We start from the raw sequence: 21109 nt of genomic DNA, 5'->3' as shown, positions 1-21109 counted from the left end.
TCAAGTAGTTAGAGTAGCACCTTTTTCCTTTTCTTTCCATTTACGTGTAATAAAGTGCTGTACAAGAGCTCAACTGGGGTGGAAAAGTGGGCAATTTACACTGCATGATGGTCCTGCAAAAGAACTGGGATACTAATAAGACCCTGCTGAATTACAACCTTCTTGTAGTGGGGAGTAATAAAGAGGCAGAGTGTGATAACCATTTAAAGTTTGGGATAAGTAGCATTTTTCCCCAGTTAAGCTGTATTGTGGAGCATGGAGGTGTATAATGACCAGTGAAAAGGATCAACAATACCGTAGAATTTGTCAATGCATGCAAAGCGACCCATAATTGATCAAAACTGTCAGGACCAGAAGAGGAGTGGATAGAGAGGCATAGAAGGCACTCCGAAAGTTGCAAAAAAAAAACATGGTGCTCGTCAGATCATAGGCAAACACTCAGTAACCCAATAGGCCTAGGAATGCTTTTCAATTCAAGGGGAATTTGAAGTGTACCCAGTTGCAGCCGCCATTCCTCACAGTGAATGAGAACCCAGATAGATTAGTCACGCACAGCCCTGCTTAGAATTTTCTTGGATCACATATTAAAGCATGGCCACAGAGAGTACACATGCTATTCAGTTGATGGGCACTGACAGACTAAATTCATAAATTCATGCTAAAATTTGGAGATATTGGGGAGAAGAGGGGAAAAACTTAAGGCCAAATGCACGGATGTGAGCGGTACGTGGTATCCCGGCCTGGAATCCTGCTGAGAGCAGGAGCGCACGGCGTCATTGGTTGCTATGATGGCGTGCGCTTTGTGCTGCTGCTGCTGCACTACAGTAATACACTTGGATGATTTATACCAGTGTATTACTGTACTGCAGCGGCGGCACGAAGTGCACGGTGTCATAGCAAACAATGACGCCGTGCGCTCCTGCTCAGCAGGATTCCAGGCCGGGATACCACGGACCGCTCACGTCTGTGTTCCACGGTCGTTTGCATTCGGCCTAAAAAAATAAAATAAAAATAAAAATAAGATAATAAATCCATATTGAGTAGAGTGTGTGTGTGTTGGGGGTGGGTGTTGGGAATCACAATTCCCAACTATGGTTCATATGATTTATCCTCTTGACTGGTCGACTGTTGTGAGATATCACTGTAGCAAAGGGATTATGCCTTCAATTCCTTCTCTGACGGTCAGCCTAGAACCAAGCAGTGTATATGGGGCCTACAGGTGCCATTCTATGGCGGTAGCAGGGGTGCTGCACTTCCCACGCCCAAGCTGACCACCGTTAACACTGTGCTCACAAGGCTTTGGTGACTGCTATGTGAGACCCCAGGTTTTCCTGCAGATAATACAGGAGGTGCAGTTCATAATGTTCTCCTGATTCAGGAACCCGAATACTGTGACGCTCCTGAGGGTAGATCTGCAAACAAATAAATAAAAAATATTACATTACTAGCGTCCCTTTGCAGATTACTGCACTAAGATCAATGTAAAGAAGGTAGCAATGGATTGCATTACATTTAAAAAAACGTATTATTCAAAGGGATTGTGCAAAGTACTGAAGTTATTCCCTATGTACAGGATAGAGGAAAACTGATCAATTGGGGGTGACCGATTTCTATACTACGCCATCTATTGCAAGACAAAAAGGAAGGAATGGAGGGGGACAGCCCGTGCTTGACCCGTCACTCCACCAGGATGAGTGAACAGAACCTTTGTTCTGAGGATTGGTGGTGCAGCCAGTAGTCAGACCCCCAAAAATCAGTTAATCGATACTTGGCACCATCGCTTTAAGTAAATGAAAATTACTGAAAATTTGTACAGTTTAAAGGGATTGTGCATGGGTTTTATATTGATGACCTATCCTCAGAATAGATGAGCAATATCTGATGGGCGGGGGTCCTTTACTTGACACCCCTGCAGATTAGCTGTTTGAAGAGGAGGCTGCGCTCGGTGTGAGCGCTGCTTCTTGTTCATTACATTGCACATCGTCTCAGAAGTGAGTGTAATTACAAGTACACGCTCCTTTCACTTCAGCGGAGCGAGTACTTGTAATTACACTGTGCCACCGATCTAGAGAAGATGACGCACAGTGAAATGACCAGGAAGCGACGCTCGCATGGAGCATCCCCTCCTCTTCAAACAGTTGATCGGCATGGGGTGCTGGGTGTCAGACCCCCACCTATCAGATACTGATGACCTATCCTGAGGATAGGTAATCAATTTAAAACCCCTACACAACCCCTTTAAAGGCCATGTATGCCTTTGGGGGCATTTTTTTTTATTTATTTATTACTGCATTGTACTTATTTTGAGGTAAAAATGATTTTTTTAAATTGGTTTTTATTAACAGTTGGGAATTTTTTTTTGTGTACAGAGCTGGCATGCTCTACTAGCCGCCTGTGGATTTTTTGTTCTTTCAGTCATCTGAGGAGCAGACGGGCTCCTTATCTTTGCTCTCTTACATCATGAGCACTCATTATAGCTCAATCCTTATCTTACTGATAAGAATGCGGCTTAAATAAGCGTTTATAACCTCTCAGTAGTTTAGGGTACTTTCACACTAGCGTTTTTTTTTTCCGGTATTGAGTTCCGTCACAGGAGCTCAATACCGGAAAAAAATGATCAGTTTTATCCTAATGCATTCTGAACGGAGAGCAATCCGTTCAGGATGCATCAGTTCAGTCCCTCTTACGTTTTTTTTGGACGGAGAAAATACCGCAGCATGCTGCAGTTTTCTCTCCGGCCAAAAATACTGATCACTTACAGGAATGCCGGTATTTCAATGCATTAAGACAGATCCGTCTGACAAATGCCATCAGTTTGCGTCCGAATTGCCGGATCAAGGAAGGCAGAACCCTCTGCCGCAAGTGTGAAAGTACCCGTAGAAATAAGGGTAATTAGATGACCGGCACAAAGTGAAAGTACTAGTCACACAGTTAGAAAAACAGTTAACCCTTTGTGACTGAACAGCTCAATATTTTTAATAAAGGCCAATTCAAAATGATTTTTATAGACAAAAATAAGTTAAATGCAATTATAAAAAATAAAAATTGACTCTGAATGTGTACATAGCCTTTAACTTTCTATATCACTCTCCTTACAGTCAAGTAGCTAGGAGCCATGATGCAATAACCAGGCATTGCCACTACAGATTGTATGGAGCTGTACTGTTCTGGTTCCAGCACACAGCAGCTCCTGCAAACAGTTGATCTTAGGGAGAGTCAATCTAATAGGTCAGTATTTAACTTATAGAAAACCCCTATCAAATTTTCTACAAGATAAAGGAAAGCCTCCCCATCGTGTCCATCATTCAGTTTCCTGCAACCCAGCGAAAACGAACAAAATACCCAACTAACTAATTTACGTGTCACGTTGAACATGGCGTCTAAGCAGCAGGCAGCAGTTCATAGAGCAGGAGGAGCTGAGCAGATTGATGTATAGTTTTATAGGAAAATTCAGTATGTTGTATTTCATTCATTTATATTCCTGCTCATTCTGGGTTTTGAAGTCCAGGAGTCGGTCCTATCAGTGATTGACAGACGTCCCTCTATGACTGTGCATACAGAGAGCTGTCAATCACTGATAGGATCGCCTCTTGGACTTCAAAGCACAGAATGTGCAGGAATTTAAATGAATTACAAGTTTTACTAAATCTTTTCCCACAAAGCAAATAAATCATTTTGCTTAGCTCCTCTTGTTCTATAACATGCTGCCTGCAAATTATTTAGCATTTCCACGTTGACAGGTTCCCTGCAAATTAAACAGATTATTTTATACTGCCATTAAACAGTTTTTTATATGATTAAAGGGAATCAGTTACTTTGAACATGGTGTCTGAACTGATAGCAGTATGTTATAGAGCAGAAGGAGTGGAGCAGACTGATATATAGTTTTATGGGAAAAGATTCAGTATAAACTTTGTAACTTAGTCATTTACAAAGTTGCTCATTCTGGACTTGACGTCCAGGAGGCTATCCTAACAGTGAACGACAGCCTTCCCTCTATGACTGTGCATACCGAGAGAGCTGTCAATCACTGACAGGACCGACTCCTGGACTTCAAAGCCCAGAATTAGCAGGGAGGTAAATGAATAAAATAAGCTAGTAATGAAAAAAAATAAGTGAGTAAGGCTACTTTCACACTTGCGGCAGAGTGATCCGGCAAAACGTATGCCAACTGATGGCATTGTAAGACTGATCAGGATCCTGATCAGCCTTAAAAATGCCTGGTCAGAAAAATGCATTAAAATGCTGGATCCGTCTTTCCGGTGTCATCTGGCAAAATGGATCCGGCATTTAATTTTTTCACCTTTTTTTTCCCATATCATCACCATGACGGCCACAAGGAGATTGACCCATGACCTCTGTGGGAGCAGGAAACAGAGAAGAGGTTAAATTGCCCCCTCCCACCACCGCACCTCAGTGTTCCTGTCCCCACTGTGGCCAGGGTCAGAGAAGAGTCTCCCTGCGGCGGCAGGGAGATGAAGATAGGATTTTGTTTTATTATTTTTTCGTTGTCTCCAGGGGCCTCCTGGTTACCTGAGGCTCATCGGAGCTCCCCCAGTCCGCCGGCGGCCGCGTGCTCATGCTGGGCTGGGGGGTATCGGGAGGACTCGCTCCGGCTGGTCTGGAGCCTGCTCCCGGGCCGCAATTCTCCTCCTCCTCCTCCCCTGTGGGTCGGGCTGGTAGCGGCCGGCGTGTGCGCACGCCGACGTCGGTGACGTCACTTCCGGGTTCGGCCGCAACCCGGAAGTAAAGCGCAGGAGCAGAGCAGTTTGAATAAAAGGCGGGAGCTGCCATAAGGACGCTGATCTGAGGTCTGTGAGTACTGCAGCTGCATTTTACCCTACAGAATGTCAGGTCCTGAGGTACAAACTGTTATGGAGCTGGATGCTCCCCCTCTGCCTCCTGTAAGTATCCCTCTGGGGATCCGCTTGTCTTATGGCACGATATTCTTTTTTTGCCAAGAGCCTTATTTTCTGATACCGCTATTTCCATATCTGTTTCAGGCTAAAGAGGCGCAAAAAAAGCTTAAAAAACCTCCTCGCTGCATCTCTTGTGCAAGGAAACTGCCTGACGATTATGGAAAGAAGCTTTGTAAAGCATGTATTTCTGATGTAATCCAGGAGGAACAGTCGTCCCTTATGGAAAATATCAGATCGGTGGTTCAGGAAGAAATTCGGGCCGCTAGAGTTGCTCAGTCTGATCCCCAGGACGAGCCTTCTCGCAAGCGTCCGCGTTCCAGGATTTTTTTCTTCCGGATCTGAGGACGCAGGCGATAAAGCTTCTACCTCCACGCAGTGGGAGGATGATCCATCTCTCTCTGAGGGGGAGGTATACGAAAATAATAGGAAGTTTTATTTTTCCTCGGAGGAGATGAATGACTTGTTAAAGGCAGTCAGAGCAACAATGGGGATTGAAGAGACCCCTAGGTCCGTTTCTATTCAGGACGAAATGTTTGGGGGACTCAAGGTGAAAAAATCCAGGGTCTTCCCCATAAACGAACACATTAGACAAATGATTCTGGAGGAATGGTCAGAACCTGAGAAACGATTGGGGATTTCCAAAGAGTTTAAAAATCGATTATTATTCGACCCCTCTCAGTCTAAGCTGTTTGACGGGACCCCTAAAGTTGACGTGCAGGTGGCAAAGGTTAACAAAAAAACTGCCCTGCCGTTTGAGGATGCTGCCCAATTGAAGGACACCATGGAGCGAAAGGCAGATGCCCTTTTAAGGAAAGCTTGGGAGGCCTCCATGTTTAACATCAAGACCAACATTGCGGCAACATCGGTAGCCAGGTCTATGTACCTGTGGTTAGGGGAACTTGAGAACCACCTAAGCAGGAAGACCTCCAGGGAAGAGATCCTGCAGTCCATACCGCTACTCAAATCAGCTACAGGGTTCCTGGCAGATGCATCTGCTGAGTCTATCAGATTCTGTGCTAGGGAGGCAGGGTTGTCCAATGCGGCTCGTCGGACTTTGTGGATGAAGTCCTGGTCGGGCGATAGAATCTCTAAGCTAAAACTGATATCCATCCCCTTTTCAGGAGAATATGTATTCGGGCCGGTCCTAGACGAGACACTTGAGAAGGCGGCCGACAAGAAAAAGGGATTCCCAGAGGAAAGGTCCTTTAGGAAGAACCAGTCCTTTCGGTCCTACGGCGGACAGAATAAGTCTGTTAGAGGGAAAGGCAAGTCAGGCCGCTGGTCTTATCCCAAAGGGGGTAGAGGAAGGGGCTTCCTTCTCAAGCCCCAGTCCAAATCTGAGGACAAACCATGACGCCGTTGTAGGGGGGAGACTGAAGGATTTCCTGGGTCCATGGTCATTAACATCAAGAAATCCCTGGGCCCTGGACATCATTCAGCAAGGTTACAGGATCGAGTTCACCTCTCTCCCCCCTGCAAGATTCGTCATCACGAGGTTGCCTACCAGACTCTCCAACCTAAACATCTTTCAAGGAGTCCAGGACTTGGTGAAGAAGGGTGCTGTAATCCCGGTCCCCGCATCTCAGAGGGGTCAGGGGTACTATTCAACCCTATTCTTAGTAAGGAAAAAGGAAGGAGACTTCCGGACCATCATAAACTTAAAACAACTGAACAAGTTTATTCTTTACAGGAAGTTCAAGATGGAGTCTCTCAGATCCTTAGTGCCGTTGATAAAGCGAGGGGCATTTATGTGCTCGATCGACCTGAAAGATGCCTATCTGCACGTCCCCATTCACCCAGATCACCAGAGGTTTCTAAGATTTGCTGTCCTAGACCCTTCCAATCGGATTAGTCATTTCCAGTTCATAGCACTGCCCTTCGGGATTTCAGCCGCTCCAAGGCTCTTCACCAAACTTGTGGTAGAGATGATAGCCCCTCTCAGACAGGAGGGATTAAATATAGTGCCATATCTGGACGATTTCCTAGTCATAGCGGACTCAAAAGATCTCCTGCTGTCGGACCTGGAAGTATTTCTGTCCCGCCTATCTCAACTAGGTTGGATAGTGAACGAACCCAAGTCAATGTTGGTTCCATCCCAGAAGGTGAGATATCTGGGAGTTACTCTAGACTCCGTAACTCAGTCAACCTTTCTTCCACAGAGCAAAATCCAGTCCCTGATAAACAAGGTGAGGCACTTCCAACGGGGGAAAAAATGCTCAGTGAGGGAAGCAATGAGCCTAATCGGCCTCCTAACCTCCTGTATACCCTCGGTCGAGTGGGCACAGGCTCACTGCCGTGTGATTCAGACCTGGCTATTGTCCCACTGGAACAAGAAGAAGGGTTCTCTGGACTCCAAGCTCCCAATCCCAGGATTAGTAAAGAAGTCCCTCTCATGGTGGACGAAGGAGAGGAATCTGTCCCAGGGAGTCCCATGGATCAGATCACCGTCGATTACCGTCTTCACGGACGCCAGCCAATCCGGTTGGGGAGCAAAAATCGACAGAGCCTATTTCCAAGGAACGTGGAAGCGTCTGATATCTGCTCAGTCTTCAAATTTCAGGGAGCTGTATGCAGTAAGAGAAGCCCTTCTCGCCGCCAAGCAATTGATACGAAATCAGCACGTGAAGGTCCTATCGGACAACGTGTCTGTGGTCTCCTACCTAAAACACCAGGGGGGTACTCGATCAAGGAGACTCCAGAGTATCTCAGAGGAGATCTTCTCCTTTGCAGAAAAGGAACTAAAGTCCATCTCAGCAATGCACCTGAAGGGATCCCTGAATCTAGAAGCGGACTTTTTGAGCAGACAGGTAATAGATCATACAGAGTGGGCACTGAACCCAGAGGTCTTCAATATGCTAACCCGAAGATGGGGGCTTCCTACAATAGACCTGTTTGCATCAAGGAGAAATACGAAGGTGCAAACATTCTGCTCCCTAAATGCTGGGGACCATCCCTGGAGAGTAGACGCCTTCTCCCTAAAATGGTGCTGGGATCTAGGGTACGCATTCCCTCCATTGCCGCTCATCCCGGGGGTCATTCAGAAGATTCAGGAGGGGAGAACCACGGTAATATTGATCGCTCCGTTCTGGCCCAAGAGGAGTTGGTTCGCCCCTCTATTAAAGCTAGCAATAGACGAACCAGTGAGACTCCCACTCAGGGGGGACATCCTATACCAGGGTCCTTTGCTACATCCTCATCCGGAGTTCCTGAAGCTCACGGCTTGGATCCTGAGGTCTCCCTCTTAAGGTCTCAGGGCCTGTCAGACCAGGTTATAGCCACCCTGAGATGTTCTAGGAAAAAGGTCACTTCCGCGATATACCTGAAGATCTGGAAGAGATTCTGCTCATGGTCGGGCGAGGAAAATCCAAATTCCGTGGGGCCCAGTATCCAGAAAATTCTGAAATTTCTACAAAGGGGCCTGGACATGGGCCTTTCTCCATCCACTTTAAAGGTTCAAGTTTCGGCATTGAGCGCCTTCTTTGATTCCGACCTGGCAGACCATAGATGGATCAAACGATTCATTAGAGCTGCACGTAGACTGAGACCCACACTTAGGTCCCGCAGCCCAACCTGGGACTTAAATTTAGTTCTCAACAATCTTATGTGTTCCCCATTTGAGCCGTTGGAGGATTGTTCAATCAAGTTGCTTTCATTCAAGACTGCCTTTCTTATAGCAATTACCTCTGCCAAGAGACTGGGAGAGATTCAGGCTCTCTCCATTAGGGAACCATACCTTACCATCACTGAGGATAAGATTGTGCTTAAACTAGACCCAGGTTTCCTGCCAAAGGTGGCCTCAGACCGCAACAGAGTCCAGGAGATCCTACTTCCATCCTTCTTCAACAATCCCAAGGATCAGGAAGAAGAGCAATTTCATTTCCTTGACGTTAGGCGTGCAGTTATTAGATACTTGGAAGCCACTAGGGACTTCAGGAAGTCTGACAGTCTGCTTGTCCAATTTGCTGGAAGGAATAAGGGATCCAGGGCCTCAAAATCCTCCATTGCAAGATGGATTAAGGACACTATTACCTTATGTTATAAGAACCAGAATCTGGATCCTCCTTCCAATATTAGAGCCCACTCTACCAGAGCTGTATCTACTACCTTCGCTGAAAGAGCAGGGGCCTCCCTGGATGATATATGCAGGGCCGCCTCCTGGTCTAGTATTCACACATTTGTGAAACATTACCGTTTGGACTTGTCTGGAACCTCTGGCCTCTCCTTTGGTCAGAAGGTTCTCCAGGCGGTTGCCCCCACCCATAAAAAATAATTTTATAACTCTCCTTGTGGCCGTCATGGTGATGATATGGGAAAACCGGAATTAGACTTACCGGTAATTCAGTTTCCATGAAATCACCATGACGGCCCATACATTCCCTCCCCTTCTTTTGTTGAAATTTTGTTTTTCACCGGTATTTTTCTGGTATGGTGTAATACTGGGAAATACTAGGACACTTCTGGCACTTGATATCTTTGGAACACTGAGGTGCGGTGGTGGGAGGGGGCAATTTAACCTCTTCTCTGTTTCCTGCCCCCACAGAGGTCATGGGTCAATCTCCTCAATGGCCCGTCATGGTGATTTCATGGAAACTGAATTACCGGTAAGTCTAATTCCGGTTTTTCGGTTTGCGCATGCGCAGTCCAGAAGGACGGGTCCAGCACTGATACATTCCTATGGAAGAAAAAAAACTTTTTTTTTTAAATCAGGCATTTAGGCAAGTCTTCAGTTTTTTCCCGCCTGAGATAAAACCAGGTTTTATCTTTTGCCTGATCAGTCAAAATGACTGAACTGAAGACATTCTGATGCATCCTGAACGGATTACTCTCCATTCAGAATGCATGGGGAAATGCCTGATCAGTTCTTTTCCGGTATAGAGCCCCATATATATATATATATATTCAGACACCATGTTCAAGGTGACAGGTTCCCTTTGATAAACAAAACATTCAGTAACACCAGCAGCGGAGACAGTTCATGGTAAAGCTACTTTCACACTCGCGTTTGGTTCGGATCCGTCATGGATCTGCACAGACTGACCCGTTCAGATAATACAACCGTCTGCATCCGTTCAGAACTGATCCGTTTGTATTCTCTTTAACATAGCCAAGACAGATCAGTCTTGACCACCATTGAAAGTCAATGGAGGACGGATCAGTTTTCTATTGTGACAGACTGTGTCATAGAAAACGGATCAGTCCCCATTGACTTACATGGTGTGTCAGAACGGGTCAGTTTGGCTCAGTTTCGTCTGACGGACACCAAAACGCTGCAAGCAGCGTTTTGGTGTCCGCCTCCAAAGCGGAATGGTGACTGAACGGGAGGCAAACTGATGCATTTTGAAAGGATCCTTTTCCACTCAGAATGCATTAGGGTAAACGGATCTCAAACGAAAAGCCAAAACGCCAGTGTGAAAGTAGCCTAAATAGAATTGTCAGTACTCACCTGTAGGTCATACGGCTTCCCACTGCGCACTAAGAAACTAAGGAGGATGCTTGTGTGAGCAAAGTGAACATTTTCATCTAGGAAACCATGCAATAGAAGAAGACGACTTGGTCTAAAATAGACAAAAAAAAGTAGAAGAAGAAGATCTACATAATTGTGGAACACATCATAGTGTAAAGTTGTGATTAACATAGCATGGTGTCTAAAAGATGCAATCTTAATAACAACCAGTGAATTATTTTTAACATATATACTGGAAAAGGTTTCCTGCAATACATTAACCATATCCATAGGGTTCATTCAAGTAGGCCAAGCAGCATCCCTTTAGTTCCCACTTGGGTGGTATGCGTCAATATATCTTTGCTTTCAACCTTACAGGATAGTATCAGACAAAACGTCACATAAAAAAATAAAAATGGCCCTATGGATGACACACAATGGCATATGTCATAGCTAACAGAGCTGTAAATCTGTTCATTTTTTCTGATGTATACCGCCCATGAAAAGGCTCTATGCACATTGTTACTGTCTGTCCTAGATAAACTGGGTATCGCACTTACTCAGAGGGAAATTTTTCTGCTTGCATTGCAACAGAGCCTAGGTAGTAGCCATGTTCATTTTGGTCAGGATGACCCATGTACCGCTCTGTATATCCTGTATCATAGAAGATCCAAAGTGTTACGGGGGCTCCAGCAATAGCTACCTGGAATAAAGAAACAAGAGTTACTACCACTATCTAGGTAAAAAGACATGCAAATAGAATAATCGCAATATCAATTACATAATAATACAATTCTGTATGCCTGCACCGACCACTAGGGGTAGCTCAGGAGCTTAAAGGGAACCTGTCACCTGGATTGGGTATAGAGCTAAGGACATGGGCTGCTAGACGGCCACTAGCACATCTGCAATATACATTCCCCATAGCTCTGTGTGCTTTTTTTGTGTCAAAAAAACTATTTTATATATATCTGTAAATGAGGCTACTAACGTTTCGGGAGCCCAGCCACACCCACTGTGAAGGAGCCCAGCACCGCCCTGCATCCTCCGAATCTCCTCCTTGCTCCCCGACATCACAAAGCTAGAGCGCTGTAATCTCGCGATGTGCAAGCGCAGTGTTGGCATAGTGTTCGTCCCTTGAGGCTGATGCCAGCACAGGGAAGGAACTGCGCATGCACTAGCCCGCGCATCACGAGATTACGGTGCTTTAGCTTTGTGACGTCAGGGAGCAAGGAGGAGATTTGGAGAATGCAGGGCGGTCTTGGGCTCATAGTCCGAGAACGCTGGACTCCTCTCAAGCATGGAGGAGACAGGACTCATCTAATGTTTATTTACATATCTATAAAATCTTTTTTTGACACAATAAAAGCACAGAGAGCTATGGGGACTGGATTAGAGTTGTTGCGATACCAATTTTTTGATTCGGTTTCGATACCATGAAAAAGTATTGCGATACTCGATACCATTCGATACCACGCGAAAAAAATTAACAAAAAAAGCCACGTGCATTCCTCATTTTTAAAAATGGCGAATCGCGCAGTTTTTATTTTATTTTTTCTGTTCCGGCATTCACCACCTAGATTTTTTTTTATATATTTTAATAGTTTGGACTTTTCTGACGTGGCGATGTAATATGTTTATTATTTAAATATTTTATATGTGAAATTGGGAAAAGGGGGTGATTTATACTTCATATTTTAGTGTTTTTTGTTTGTTTTTTTTACACTTTTTATTTAATGACTATTTTCCCCTTAGGGGCTAGAACCTGGGATCTTTCATCCCTTTTCCTATTCAGCCTGATAGATCTCTATTAGGGTGAATAGGACTCCACACTGTCCCTGCTGCTCTGTGCACACAGCATCAGGGATGTTACCATGGCAACCAGGGCTTCTGTAGCGTCCTGGCTGCCATGGTAACCGATCGGAGCCCCAGGCTTACACAGCTGGGGCTCCGATCAGAAGCTGCCACTGCACCACCAATGAGGGGGGGGGGGGGGGGGGGAAGAGGTCCCTGTGGCCACTGCCACCAATGATTTTAATACTGGGGGGTTGAGAGGGGCCGGCACACTGTGCCACCAATGATTTTAATGGGATGGGTGGGTTGAGGGGGGGGGGGGGGGGGGGGGCAATGATAACTACCTCTTTATACAGGAGGCGGGTACTGGCAGATCAGCGGCAGTTAACTGCCGCTGATCGCAGCTCCCTGTCAGGGGCAGGGTGCCGGCAATGCGATTCTGCTGCCGGCACCCGCCTCCTGTATGTGTTAAAGACTGACTACTGTATATGAGTCCAGACTTTCACTATCAGGCCACACAGAGCGGCGCCCAGCAATGTCCCAGCACTCACCATTAGTCCTGGGCGCCGCTCCGTTCGCCTGCAGTGCTCCATTACTGTCTCCTGTCCTGCTCCACATGCTGCTGATTACTATCGGAGCGATGGGAGGAGACATCAGATTCACTAGTGGGCGTTCCTTCTCCCTGGCTGTAGCGCTGTCCAATCGCAGCGCAGGGAGAAGGAACGCCTACTAGTGAAGCTGATGTCTCCTCCCATCGCTCCGATAGTAATCAGCAGCATGTGGAGCAGGAGAGGAGACAGTAATGGGGCACTGCAGGCGAACGGAGCGGCGCCCAGGACTAATGGTGAGTGCTGGGGCATCGCTGGGCGCAGCTCTGTGTTGAAATAATCCTATCATTGGTGGCGCAGTGCGCCCGCCCCTCCTCCGCCCCTCTCTTCTCATTGCCGGCGCTGCCCCTCCTCCGCCCCTCGCTTCTCATTGCCGGCGCTGCCCCTCCTCCGCCCCTCGCTTCTCATTGCCGGCGCTGCCCCTCCTCCGCCCCTCGCTTCTCATTGCCGGCGCTGCCCCTCCTCCGCCCCTCTCTTCTCATTGCCGGCGCCGCCCCTCCTCCGCCCCTCGCTTCTCATTGCCGGCGCTGCCCCTCCTCCGCCCCTCGCTTCTCATTGCCGGCGCTGCCCCTCCTCCGCCCCTCGCTTCTCATTGCCGCCCCTCCTCCGCCCCTCGCTTCTCATTGGTGGCAGCGGCAGCAGCAGCACAGGGGGAGGGAGGACAGCTTCCTTCTCCCCGTGCTGCTGAGAGAGAACATGAGCGCGCCGATAGCAGCGCGCTCATGTTCAGAGATACTAGACTGCGCAGAAGCGCAGCCCAGTATCGAAAAAACGGAAATCCCGGTATCGTATCGATACCGGGACAAAAGTATCGATTGGGTATCGAAATTTCGATACCCGCAACAACCCTAGACTGGATATTGCGGATGTGCTAGCGATCTAGCAGCTCAAGACCTCAGCTTTATACCCAAAATCCAGGTTATTGGTTCCCTTTAAGAGGAGTCAGCAGTTTTGACCCTGCTAAACTTCTGACAGCACTATGCAGGGTGAGTGCAGTACAAACATGCCGCTTTTATTATTAGTAGTGATAATCTGAAATTTTATTCTGCTAGGTTATGCTATTTCAAGGGTCCTCAAGGCGGTGCTTCATAGCATCTCCTCTATGCCTTACGCTGCTTCACAACCTCTCTCCACTGCTCAGGACAAACGCTGTAGTGGTCTCCTGGTTGTTAGCTACAGCTGTCACTCAGAGCAAAGTGTTTGTGAAGCAGCTCAATGCAGAGAACATTTCTCAGTAAAGCACGGTCTCCTGGGCAACTGCAGAAACAGAATCTGGCAGAATAAAAGCTCATATTCATTGTGCATGCACTCTCCATTTGCTTCTATGGGCATACAGAAAATAGCCAAGCTATTTTCATTAGTGCCATAGAAATGAATGGCATATTCACAGCCACTTCTCTTTTCTCCACTTTGGGACCTTCTATAGCAGTAAATGGAGGGTGGCTGTGATTGTGCAGTGCGCTCTCCTTCACTTTAGAGTGGACTGGTCTAAAGATAGGAGTGGAACCCAGAGGCGAGACCTGGACCTATAAACGTGTGAGAAGGAAATACCCCTTTAAGGCATAACACTAATATTGAGTTCTATGTAAATCAGTATGCAGCAATCGCTACAGTTTTTATAGGAACTTACTCTGAAAATATCAGGTTTCTGGATCAAAGCCATTAGCGAGAGGTAGCCTCCATATGACCAGCCATGGATACCAACTCGGTCAAGGTCTATGAAACTATGCTTAGCAGCCAGATACTGCAAACCCTCCACCTGATCATCTATCTCCACTTGACCCTACAGAGAAATACAAAAGATTGATTATGCACTGGGACATCTTGACATGGCGAGTTTCTTTTTCTAATAACCGATAAATGCTTACTTATTTAAAGTTGCATTGGGAAAGAGACACAAAGCCATTACGACTACATTACAGCATTTTCTCACCATCTTGTACTTGAATGCTCCTTCAAACTTTAGTCCACGGTGACAGGAACCTCGATTGTCGATAACAACAACTACATAACCCAATGATGCAAGGGTATTCAGCCGAAAATACTTAACGCCCTTGAATCTGTTGTTAACCAGCTGAACCTAAAAATAAAAAATACTGAATACAGTAAACTGTAATCTCTTACAAGAAAGCAGAATTGCCTACGTTTTAGATACTGACAAGTTATCAATATCAGATCGGTGGGGGTCCAGCTCCCAGCACCCCATCAACCAGCTGTCGGTTCTGGAAACGTCACAATGGACAAAGCTGGAAGCAGAAGGCTCCATCCACCATGCCAGGGTACTGCAGCTCAGCTTCCATTCACACCAGACAGCCGGACACACAATAAGCACATAGCGTCTTCGCCAAGCTCACCGTCAACATGCATGTTTAGGTCAGCTGAAAGTTTACCTCTAGATCAGGGATGTTCAACCTGCGGCCTTCCAGCTGTGTATCCCTGCTCTAGATTCATACTTCATACCACTCATATCCATATGAAGACGGACCTCTTACCTGTGGACCTCCATATATGAAGAGAACAGTGGGGTACTTCTTCCCTGGCTGCAACTGATGAGGTCGATACATCATGCCATAAAGAGTGAATCCTGTCCTACTGGGGAAAGAGAAAATCTCTGGGGCTATGTACCCAGGAACGGTCCCTATGGGGAAAAAAATGACAGTATTAGAGTATCAACAGGAGCAAAAAACAAATCAATGCTGCAAAATGCTGGAAAAGATTTACAATGGCAAATCGGCATATAATATAATTTCCATCTCACCTGGTGACTCCAGAAGAGTAGCCCAAAAATCTTTATCCTTTTGTGTTGGATCAGATCCGTTGCCTTTGATTTTAAAAAGATGCACTGAATGTGGGAGGGTCTGGCTGCTGTATCTACTAATGAACATATCGCAGTGCTGAATGGAAGCAGAACACAAGATCAGCTCAGAAACATTTCATAAAAAACACTGCACAGAAATGTCAGGACTGCAAAATGTCTGAACAAAGGGGCGGCAACATTGAATGAAAAGGTGTAAACTAAAAAAAAAAAAAAAAAAAAAAAAAAAAAAAAACAAGGGCCCTTAATGCAGTTTACAAAAACTTGACATGAGAGAAAGGGGGAAAAAATAAAAGCTTACCTTACTAACACAACAGGAATGGGAAAAGCCAAGATCTGTGAGTCTCTTCACCTCTCCTGGAGTCTCATAGTTTGCAACATACAGATGATGTTCTAGAGGAGTGTCCTTTGTGGCTTCAAAATAGACCAGTTTATTGACTTCATCTACCCGAATCTGAAGAATTGAGAGTTTTTCAATTTACCATACAAGCCTTCAATGCACACTTTAAAAACAAGGGCTGCAACTTTTTCTTGAGAGCGAGCCTCAACACATTTTCCCTTTTCCAAATCTCAAACCGAAATTTTTTCTCTCTGATGTTTCGGTCTCACTCAGCAATCACAAGGCGAAGAATAAGCTGAAGAGACAGACCTGTAACATTTCTCAGTCTGAACTTTTACAACTTAAGGCCCCATGCACACGACCGTCCGTGTGCATTCTGTATTTTGCGGAACGGAACAGCTTGCCCCTAATGCGGACAATAGGACATTTGCGGAACGGAAACAGAATGCAACTTGTAACTTCCAGGGTTTTTTGCAGACCCATTGAAATGAATGTTTTTTTTTTGCAGACCGTATACGGAACCAAACAAAAAAACAAAAACAAAAAAATGAACAGGCACGGAAAGAAAATACGCTCGTGTGCATGAGCCTAAGGGGAACCGGTCACCAGTCAAAAAATCCAATGTTATCTGCCAGCATCATGTTACAGAGCAGAAGGAGCTAAACACAGTATATCACATATTTAAATTCCTGCTCATTCTGGGCTTTGATGTCAAGGAGGCGTCCGATCAGTGATTGACAGCTATCTCTGTATACACAGTCATAGAGGGACGGCTGTCAATCACTGATAGGAACGCCTCCTGGACTTCAAAGTCACAAACAAGCAAGAATGTAAATGAATGAAAAACAGGCTACACTGAATCTTTTCCCATAAAACTATATAAATCGATCTGCTCATCTCCTGCTCTATAACATGCTGCCTGAAGCTCAGACACCATGTTCTACACGACAGGTTCCCTTTAAGCTTTTAGATTTGCAAACAATGACAAGTCTGAAAATCCTAACCAATAAAATTTGCTGAAAAAAAATGCACAGAATTTTTGGCGTTTTATATATTTTAACATGGATTTTTACTGGCATTTTTCCAGTCCTATACAGACTTTCCAGTGCATGCTTCACAGGGAAAAAAAAATGATGCGTAACTTCAAAAACACATTGCATACATTATTATTTAACTGCACACTAACGCCCCCTCTGAGACACACAAAAAACAAAACCGCAGTGTGTGAAACCAGCCTGAGAAGATCAGCTGTACAAAAAAAATTAAATAAAAAATAAATAATCTGAACAGTAGTTATGTAAACTTACAGTGGATCCATGTCTACCAAGAACCTCCCACTCTCCACTGGTCACAGCTACCTCTTCCTTTACGGGGCATCTGAAGTCACCTAAAAGTACAAGAGGTCTCATATTGTAAGATGCTGTAACATTAAATGGTAAGCATCTCCACCCGAGTATATATCTAGGTGAACCATGTTGCAGTGAAAAGAATGGAAAATATCACAAAGAAATGCTGGAGCATCAACAACTTTAACCCTCTTAATGACAGTCCATGTGTGTTTCCAGTGCTGCAGAATAAGCCCTGCACAGGACAGTGTCCTATGCCGCCCTGGACCGGGTACTTTGTTATCTAATGAGCGCTAAGCAGCCGATTCAGAAGTTGCTCCCTGTGTGGCCATTTAAACCTTTGATTGCCACAAATCAAGAGTGACTGCAGCATGATCAAAGGGGACTCCACTCCCAATCCATGTTATTGGGAAACAATCGTCCATCACAGATTGGGGGGAAACCTAAGCCCTGGGGACCTAAAGGGGAACCCAGGGCTGTCTGTACACCAAGTCTGCTGTCAGGGCACACCAACAGTCGCCCTAATAACAGCCTGTGTACATACCCAACGCCACAGAGGTAATGGATCGGCATACAGGCCAATACATTATAAAGGTTATAATAAAGATTTCAAACAAGAATCCCTTAAAGGTTACAAAATAAAAATTATTGGATATAAAATAAATGTTCTTCCATATACAAAAAAAAAAAAAAAACACACACTACACTTACTGTATTTACCGTATGCACATGACTAATAACCGATTTAAGACTTTATGCAGTGTGGAATTTACAGTATTAATAGAAAAAAAATTCTATATGCTGCAAAAAAAAAAAAAAAAAAAAAAAGTGGCAATCCACATTTTTTTCCCCTCACTTCCATCAATAGAAAGGGCTATTCTATTCCGCAATACAGGCAACAATAGGACATGTTATATAATTTGCAGAGCAGTCACACAGATCCGCAAAAAATATGAATGGAACCCCAGAAAAGAATGCATCAGTATGGCATCTGCAACAAAAACGAGATTTTTGTATAACTTACCAGTAAAATCTCTTTCTCGCTCTTCCTTGGGGGACACAGGAACTCTTGGGTATAGCTTATCTCCATAGGAGGCGTGACACTAAGTAAAAGACTGTTAAGCCCCTCCTCCAGCAGCTATACCCTCAGCCTGGAGAGAGAGACTTCCAGTTATGTGCCCAAGTAGTGCAAGACAAAGGCAAGGAGTAACCAAACCAATACCAACAAGTCCGAAAAAAACACCCGAAGGCCAACAAAAAAATAATGGGCGGGCGCTGTGTCCCCCAAGGAAGAGCGAGAAAGAGATTTTACTGGTAAGTTATACAAAAATCTCGTTTTCTCGCCCAATTCCTTGGGGGACACAGGAACTCTTGGGACGTTCAAAAGCAGTCCACAAACAGGGAGGGACCACAATCAAAAGCGAACCAGGCACCGTAAACATTAAGGCACCGCCGCCTGCAAGACCAAGCGGCCCAAAGCAGCATCCGCCGAGGCATAAGTGTTCACCCTGTAAAACTTGGTGAACGTGTGCAAAGAAGACCAGGTGGCCGCCTTGCACAGTTGTTCAGCCGAGGCACGATTACGCTGAGCCCAGGAAGCCCCGACCGCTCTGGTAGAATGAGCGGTAACACCAAAGGGCGGATCCCTGCCCCGAGCACGGTAAGCCTCAACAATAGCCATCTTGAGAAAGCGGGCAACAACCACCTTAGACGCCGCCAGCCCCCTGCGCGGACCCTCCGGAACCACAAACAGAGAATCCGTACGCCGAAAGGGTCTGGTCACATCCAGGTAGATCCTGAGAGCCCGAACAACATCCAGACGGTGAAGCTCCCGCTCCCGGGGATGCGACGGGGTCGGACACAGAGAAGGAAGGACAATATCCTCATTCAGGTGAAAGGCGGACACCACCTTCGGAAGAAATTCCGGAACAGGACGGAGAACCACCTTGTCCTGGTGAAAAACCAAGAAGGGCTCCACGCAAGAAAGAGCCGCCAACTCAGACACACGCCGAAGAGACGTGATAGCGACGAGAAAGAAAACTTTGCAAGACAACAAGCGAGGGGAAACCTTGCGCAGAGGCTCGAAAGGGGAAGATTGGAGAGCCGCCAACACAATGTTTAGATCCCAAGCAGGAACAGGAGGGCGATAGGGGGGAGCACAATGAGCAACCCCCTGAAGAAAGGTCTTAACCGGACCGAGCGGAGCCAGCGGACGCTGAAAAAGAACCGAAAGAGCCGAAATCTGACCCTTCAGGGTACTGAGACCCAAGCCCAGAACCAGACCAGATTGCAAAAAAGACAAGACCGTAGGAAGGGAAAACCTCAGAGGGGGAGTCCCCAAGGCCTCACAGAAAGCCAAATAGGCCCGCCAGGTACGATAATAAATCCTGGCCGAGGCCGGTTTCCGTGCACGAATCATGGTACGGACCACGTCAGCCGAAAACCCCCGCCGCGTCAGGACCGCGGTTTCAATAGCCACGCCGTCAAACGTAGCGACCCTAAATGCTGGTGGAAGATCGGCCCCTGAGAGAGGAGGTCTTCTCTGAGAGGCAGAGGCAAGGGAGCGTCTGCCAGAAGCAACATAAGGTCGGCGTACCACGGACGACGCGGCCAGTCCGGGGCGATTAGGATTGCTGGCGTGCCTTCCGCCGCAATCTTCCGAAGGACCCGCGGAAGAAGAGGCAGGGGCGGAAACACGTAGAGGAGCGAAAACTCCGTCCAGGGGAGGACGAGCGCGTCCGCGCCGTAAGCGTCCGGATCTTTGGCCCTGGCCACGTAGATGGGAAGTTTGTGGTTGAATCTGGAGGCCATGAGATCCACGTCCGGACGACCCCAACGGAGACAAAGAGACTCGAAGACGTCGGGGTGCAGAGACCACTCCCCCGGGTCGATCGTCGTCCGACTGAGGAAATCCGCCGCCCAATTGTCCACCCCCGGAATGTAAATGGCCGAAAGGGCCGGAACATGAACCTCCGCCCAGCGAAGGATCAGAGACACCTCCCTCATCGCCGCCGCGCTGCGAGTGCCCCCCTGGTGATTTATGTACGCCACAGCCGTGGCATTGTCCGACTGGACCCGAACAGGGCGACCCTGCAGCAACGAAGTCCAGTGTCGGAGCGAGAAAAGAATGGCTCTCAGCTCCAGAACATTGATCGGCAGTCTGGACTCCGACGGAGACCAAGTGCCCTGGACGGACCGGGGAGGAAACACTCCCCCCCAACCCCGCAGACTGGCATCGGTGGTAATCACCAGCCAAGTCAATGGCAGGAAGGACTTCCCCTGAAGAGGGGTCCGCAGCCACCAGAGGAGAGAGGAGCGAACCTGGGGGGAAAGGGGAAAATGCCGATCCAGACTCTCCTGGGACTTGTCCCAAGCGGACAGGATGGCCGTCTGAAAGGTGCGGGAGTGGTACTGCGCGTAAGGAATCGCCTCGAAGCAGGACACCATCTGACCCAGGACCCGCATGCTGAACCGGAAAGAAGGACAGCGGTGGGACAGAAGGCTCCGAACCGACCGATGGAGGAGCAGGCGCTTCTCCAACGGAAGACGAACCACCGCAGAATCGGTATCCAGCAGCATCCCCAGAAAGACCAATTGCCGGGAAGGAACAAGAGAGGATTTGGGTAGGTTGATAACCCAACCAAACTGGCGCAAGGTCTGCAGCGAGAGATCCACGCTGGCTGAAGTCAGTGACAGAGAAGGCGCCTTGATTAGGAGATCGTCCAGATATGGAAGCAGAAAAACTCCCCTGGAGCGAAGTAAGGCGAGGACCGGGGCCAGGACCTTCGTGAAAACACGAGGGGCCGTCGCCAGCCCGAAGGGAAGGGCAACGAACTGGTAGTGT

At 47.0% G+C, this 21109-nt stretch overlaps 1 protein-coding gene across 1 annotated transcript in view; it reads right to left on the bottom strand.

The window, feature by feature from the left end:
* Window positions 1-939: 939 nt before the first annotated feature.
* DPP8 (dipeptidyl peptidase 8) overlaps window positions 940-21109 on the bottom strand; it is a 44411-nt gene continuing 24241 nt past the window's right edge. The window contains exons 12-20 of the mRNA XM_044279387.1: window positions 17227-17306; window positions 15881-16033; window positions 15523-15658; window positions 15257-15402; window positions 14698-14844; window positions 14395-14547; window positions 10923-11065; window positions 10363-10474; window positions 940-1412 (exon numbers count right to left, since the gene is read on the bottom strand). Coding sequence (XP_044135322.1) covers window positions 1290-1412; window positions 10363-10474; window positions 10923-11065; window positions 14395-14547; window positions 14698-14844; window positions 15257-15402; window positions 15523-15658; window positions 15881-16033; window positions 17227-17306 — 1193 coding nt within the window. The 3' untranslated portion in view covers window positions 940-1289. The remainder of the gene's footprint in view (window positions 1413-10362; window positions 10475-10922; window positions 11066-14394; window positions 14548-14697; window positions 14845-15256; window positions 15403-15522; window positions 15659-15880; window positions 16034-17226; window positions 17307-21109) is intronic.

This window comes from Bufo gargarizans, chromosome 2 (assembly GCF_014858855.1).
Source record: "Bufo gargarizans isolate SCDJY-AF-19 chromosome 2, ASM1485885v1, whole genome shotgun sequence".
Classification (NCBI taxonomy): Eukaryota; Metazoa; Chordata; class Amphibia; order Anura; family Bufonidae; genus Bufo; species Bufo gargarizans.
Note: the sequence above shows the minus strand (reverse complement) of the source record. Positions and strands in the feature narration are given on the sequence as shown.